The 6470-nt window shown below is 40.6% G+C and overlaps 1 protein-coding gene across 1 annotated transcript; it reads right to left on the bottom strand.

Moving 5' to 3' along the window:
• Positions 1-3929: 3929 nt before the first annotated feature.
• Positions 3930-6043, bottom strand: LOC130071897 (E3 SUMO-protein ligase ZBED1-like). The gene is made up of 2 exons (XM_056236807.1): positions 4354-6043; positions 3930-4259 (listed from the first exon to the last, which is right to left on the bottom strand). Exons 1-2 carry the CDS (start codon positions 5402-5404, stop codon positions 3937-3939), a joined length of 1374 nt encoding a protein of 457 aa, XP_056092782.1. The 5' UTR covers positions 5405-6043; the 3' UTR covers positions 3930-3936.
• Between the last annotated feature and the right edge of the window lie 427 nt (positions 6044-6470).

The raw sequence follows: 6470 nt of genomic DNA, 5'->3' as shown, positions 1-6470 counted from the left end.
ACAATATCTGGTAGGAGGGTTAAACTTGCTTTTTTTAAGGATAGAATATATCAATAGAATTTGATATAGAATAGAAGGGGGGGGGGGGGGGTCAGATGGGATGTCCCCACCAAAGCTGAGACCAAACCTACGCCCATGCCCTATTGGCTATTGTGACAGTACTAACGTAATCACAGTTTTGCTCATCCCGATTTAAAATTCTAAATATCAAACATGTTTGATATGATCGGGGCGGCCCCGATTTGTGTGAGAGCAGATCGGGCGGTGCAAGATTCAATCTGTGAACGTCGGTGTTTAAAATCTGCTTTACTCTTTGGAAACAGTCTGTGTGTTCAGTTCAGTCTTAGAATGTTTCAGCCAGTCTTTATAAGTCTCTTATCGTGATTCTGTTAATACAACGAGAATTTATTGTGATAAAAAAAATCTTGATTCTCAGTCATGCAGATCTAGTCTAATGCTTGGGTCCCCAGCATTAGACTAGATCTGCACGATTGAGAATCAAGATTTTTTGTTTCAAATTGAGATCACAATTCTGAACAGACAACTAAACATAATAACATGTAATTTACTAGAGTAAATGACTCCCTCATAAATACTTCACTTGTTTTATTATTGGATGAATCAGCATTTTTAATGAATGTCTCAAATGATTGATTCAATGACAAATAAATTTAAGTTGCTTGCCACCACCTAGTGAGGTGAGATATATCCAGCTGCAGACCCGCAGCACCACCAGTTTCAGAACGCCAGTGCCAGAACCCCAGCGCCAGAACCGGAAGTGAGGGAGGGGCGGAATTATTTACAATGACACATTTTTGCAAGTAGGCCTATTTAAAAATATTTAAAATTGTTGCACCTTTTAAATAATATTTAGGGTATGTTTTTATTACACAGCGAGTCACTGCTCGTTGTATGAACTATAACTGGTATGTGACAAATAAAGAGCAAGACAGCGCTCGTGTTGTTCGAAGACGTCAGAGTGCGCGCGCGCGGCCAGGGCTCTCTCTCTCTCTGCTCGTTAAGCGCCCTGTCACGCGCAGCAGTCATTCTATTCTACATCACTCACCGATCAAAATAGGCTTTGGCGGGACAAAAATTTGCTTTGGCGGCCGCCAAAAAGCGGACGATCTGACGGGTTTTAGAATACAACCTGAAACTAAAAAACAGACCCGACCTCTATTTGAGACCGGCCTTATATTTACCCAGACCTGCAGCCACACCAGGCATGTAAAGAGACAATCGTCTATTTGGGACTCGGCTATTATTTGAAGTACGGTACATTTTTATTGTTTCTTTTAAAACAATGCCGGATTTTCTCTCTCTTTTTAGATTTTTGACATTATTTTACATAAAGAAAAATGCATGCTGCACATGTTCTTGTGAAGTAAAGTATATTTTATATAAAATGACCATAAGTTTCAAGCATTATTTTTCACCATCATGATCAGGAAGTAACTCTCATAATACAATGAAACGGATAACTATATAGAATTATATTACACAAAATCAACGTTTTAAAATGCTTATTGTACTATACCTTAATGTATCATTATAATATGTATAAAGTATGACGTTTTGTGTGTAATAATTCCGTTTCGTGTCTAAGCAAACTACGCTCCAAAACGTTAGATGGCGTTACTCGGTTTAGAACGTAAGCTCGGCCCCTCACTTCCGGTCCTGGCGCTGGTGTTAGAACGTAAGCTCCGCCCCTTACTTCCGGTTCTGGCGCTGGGGTTCTGAAAGTGGTGGTGCTGCGGGTCTGCAGCTGGATACTATTGAGTGAGGTGAAAAGTGGATGAAGGCATGTCGCATATGTGGCCAACAATTGACAATAACTCCATGAAAATCTCCAAGGAATGTTTCAGCACATTGTTGAATTCATGCCTTGTTGAATTTACAAAAATCTGTTCAGGAGATAAAACAGATCCCACTTGCTCCTAACAATCTGCCAACTTTACGTGCACATATAGGATGCAATTATTCCAGTGTGTAAATGTATTTCACAGGAAAAATGCTGAGGTTTGAAAAACGAACCATATTACCTTCTGACAGCCTGTTTCATGAGTGTGTGAAACAGGTCTCATGTTACTCTAGTTAAATGTGCGTGGGAAACCATGGCATGACCAAACCAAAGCTACTATCAGAGAAGTAATATTTGTCGGCTTATATCTGTAGTAGTGGTCATGACCTCTGTCTAAAGAAAACGTTTCTTTAATTCAAGTGTATACAACCAAGGGGGCTGCTCTGGATATTCTCAAGATATGATATCTGCAGTATTATCCCCTGTCTTACTCTACTCTGCCCACTGAAGTGGCTAAGCGCTGAAGCTCCTTGAAAAGTCTTTGGCAGCAAAAGCAGAACGAGACGATTCTCAAATGGTTTTCTGAACAGCGTAACAATTGATTGGATGAGTTTGTAAAGGCTTTTAGTCAGGGAGTTGGTGGTTTACATTGGTTTATGTTGAGTGGAGATAGTGACATGCAGTGGACCTACATTGAAAAAAGGTCAAAAGCAAGCTTTCCACCGGCCCTCTCACTTATCCATTTTACCGTATCCAGTAGGGCTAAACATTTCCTGTGATTTGAACATTTCATATTGCAGCTAAGATATCAAGGCTAAAAGAACAAAAGAAAGTAAGTCTGGAGAAACTGGAAGAGAGGGCTACTCTCTGAGAAAACAAAGGAAATTCAAATTTGAACTCTTGCTATGTTACCATCCCCATTCGAGACACAATCACACTTGAGTTGATCACCACCCAATCTACATATGATTCTTCACCCATCCCTATACCTGAATTCATCCAAAAATCTATTTGGTTTAATATGTACAATTATCATACAGTATTATACATGTTTGTTATCATTTGAAATGTCTCAGTGCGACTGGAACAAAGGTCTCATTCCCACAGAAGCAAACCAAAAAGGTAATAAGGTGTGGAGAGTTTAGAGATATCTTGTTAACTGCTGTGGGTGTGCCCCCATGTAAAGCAACTTCTGTCCCCAGTAAGTCTGGGGCGACTGTGAGTAATGCAAATCCATGTTTACCGTCAGGTTGAGGTGCTGGTTGAAGGATGAATCAATAGGCTGAAGTCCAATACAAACGTTTACTTAATAAAAATGAAACAAAATGGTACAGGCAGATAGACAGGTTGAAGATCCACGAGAAACACAGCATACACTCAACATGTGCTAACATTCACATTGATAACAAGAACAATCAACAAAGACTGAATGAACCGAGGCTAACTAAATACAGAGACAAATGAACAATAATGATGTGAAGACAGGTGACACAGATGATGATAACGAGGAACAGGCTGGTAAGTGAGGGAGTGAGTTCAGGTGTGGAGACAAGGAGGATTCTAGGAAGTGTAGTGAAGAGACAAGGACAGACTGGTGCAGACGAAGACTGTGACATTTACATTTGAAAATAGGTTTCTGCCTTGTTCTGAGTATTTAGGGATATGCTGAAGAGGGTTCAGGGTAGTGATGGCCAAATGAGGCTTCCTGAACCACTGAGGCTTTCCAGCCCATTGGTTCACCAAAAGGTTCGTTTACCTGAAGCCTCATGAAACAGTGTGCTCCCTAGTGACACCTGCTGTGCAAAGCAATGTATCGCACACAAATCTATTCATCCTGAGCAACCAAATTGTCATGGTGTGGGCACACCCTTTTTCTATTGCCTGTGTATTAAATAAAGTTTTTTACTCTGCTTGTGTTTACCTATGCACACACAACTCACACACACATAACTTTGTATTCAGTAGTTCTTTGGGTTAGTGATGACAGTGAATGCCCCAAATGAGTGTCAAGAAATCACTGAGTGCAGTGCTGACTGAGTGCAATAGTGTAGTGATTATGGAACTGGGAGTACAATTATGTAGTGCTTATGGAACTGGGAGTGGAACAGCAAACTGCAACAGGGATGGGAACATTTTTACTGATTTTTATTTAAAAACAAAAGTTTTTTTACAGTATTTGGATTGAGGCGGTTTCTCTTTTTGGAAACCACCTCTCCAGCCTTAGAAAACACCCTTTCACAGGGCACCGATGATGCCGGACAACATAAGAACGTAAGTGCCAGCTTATATAAATTGGGATGTTGGAGCTTCTGTTTGTTCCAATAACCCAGCGGATCCTCAGTCCTTGCCAGATTTGTCTCTGACAAATAACGGTCCACCTCAATAGTAGCATCTGCGGTCACACTGGAGCTCCGTCTGCTGTTATCCACTGTGCTGTCCAGTAGATGCCAAAGGTCACCTATAATTATACAAGGGAAAACACTCACTTCTCAATGGTTCACATTACATGACATTACAAATGTGAAAATTCACATAAGACATAGACTACTTACCACAGGTTGTAGATGGCCCAGCTTGTGAGGCAGGTACTTGAGCTGGGGGTGTTGTTTCAGAATTTCTGATAACATTGGCACATTCTGACTTTAGTCTTGTAATGGCTTCTTGGAGCTTCCCTGGACTTAGGAACCCTAGTTTTTTTAACCTAGGGTCCAGCAATGTAGGCATCGTCATCACACTAATGGATTCCATTTGTAACGCATGCTCTCTGACGCGACGGACAAGGTTGTCAGCCAGCTGCCTTGCCATATTTGATGTTAAGCCCTCGGATTTTCTTACTATTGTGTGGTTCAGCATCTTCATTAGGGGAATAACCTTTGAAGCAGACACTCTTTTTTCTGCAGAAAGCTCTACTGTGGCCTGGTGGAATGGGGCCAGTAGGTCGAGAGCATCCTTCATTGTTTCATACTCCAATGAAGTAGGAGGGCTTACATCTGTCCTCAAAGAGGCTAGAGCTGCCCCCACTGGCTCTCTCAGGTCATAGAGCCTTTCCAGCATGCTGTAAGTGCTGTTCCATCTAGTGTCCACCTCAATAATCATTTTCAGAGCAGGCCTCCCCATCTGCACCTGCACTTGGGCCAGTCTTTCTTTTCCTGTTGTGCTGGTCCTGAAGTAGGTTACAAGCTTCCTACATTTGGTGCGAAGCTCATTTAAGCCTGGCACATCATCGAAAGACTTCTTGACAATTAAATTCAATGCATGTGCAATGCATATCGCATGCCTAATATTCAATGCCCTCACACAGGCAATCATATTGGCAGCAGCATCCGTGACAAGGCACCTCACCTTATCCTTTATGCCCCACTCCTCCATGGCCATGGTATGGGCAATAGCCAAGTTGTCTGCCGTATGGGTGTTTGGGAAATGTTGCACCCCAAGCAAGATTGTCCCAAGCTGGTCATTGGCATCAATAAAATGACAAGTCACAGCCAGGTAAGCCTCCATGTTGATGGACGTCCACATGTCGGACGTAAGGCTAACAGCAACAACATTGTCCAATTTTTCTTTGGCCTTCTCCTTAGCCTCCTCATACCGGGTGTCAACCATGGACTTCAAAGCCTGAGAATGAAAATATTAATTGTTACTATTCATTCTGACTTTATAACAATAAACTACTTTAGTCTATTCACATACATACCTTTCTTGTTGGGAGAACATAGGATGGATCCAGCACATGCACAAGCTCCCTAAACCCCACGTCATCCACAACAGAAAAGGGTTGGGAGTCTTTGATGACCATGTTGACCAAAGCCTCATCCACCATTTTCTTTCTGTAATCTATAACACAGTACAATGCTGGTGTATTGTAGGAGCCTAACACATTATTTACATAATAAAAAAATTAAGATTAAATATTACTTTGACTAGTGGCTGGTCTGTTTGCAGCAGGTTGTGCATCCTCATGCATTGCACGATAATGCCTAAGCATTGAAGAGGTGTTGTTGCTGTAAGTCAGCTCTTTATGGCACAGCAAACATTTCACCTTCAACATGCAGATAATACACATTGTGATTATACAGCGATATGGTGAGGATTATGTGATGTTATGATAATAAATTATATAAATGTATACAAACCTTGTTATGAGCAATCAATTCAAAATGCTCCCAGACAGGAGAAGTTCTCCTCTTTCTTGCTGGCTCCATTGTAAGGGCTCTAGGTTTGCCTTTAACGTTTGCACTCTAAGGCTTTCCCTACAGTCTAGTCTTAGAATAATAATAATAGCAATAATATATATATATATATATATATATATATATTATATATATATATATATATACAATAATAACACTACTACCAATATATGTATATATATATAGCAACTAGAACTAGATATAGGCTAATTTACTCTAATAATCTACTGAACTATGTATACTTTACTCTAATAATCTAATAATCTACTAAACTAAGTATAATGTAATATAATATATAATACAGGCTATGATATATAATGATAACTATGCTACTACAAACTCGCTACAACTCGCTACTCACTACTTCGTACAACCAACACTTCAACACCAATGCAAACGCCTACTGCAAAACCCACGAGAGGCGCGAGGTTTCGAACCACTTTTATCCGGAAGCGATACTCAGAATGAAGCAATGACGT

This window comes from Rhinichthys klamathensis, unplaced genomic scaffold, assembly GCF_029890125.1.
Source record: "Rhinichthys klamathensis goyatoka isolate OS25496 unplaced genomic scaffold, OSU_Roscu_1.1 h1tg000466l_1, whole genome shotgun sequence".
NCBI lineage: Eukaryota > Metazoa > Chordata > Actinopteri > Cypriniformes > Leuciscidae > Rhinichthys > Rhinichthys klamathensis.
This window is presented reverse-complemented; position numbering and strand designations above follow the sequence as displayed.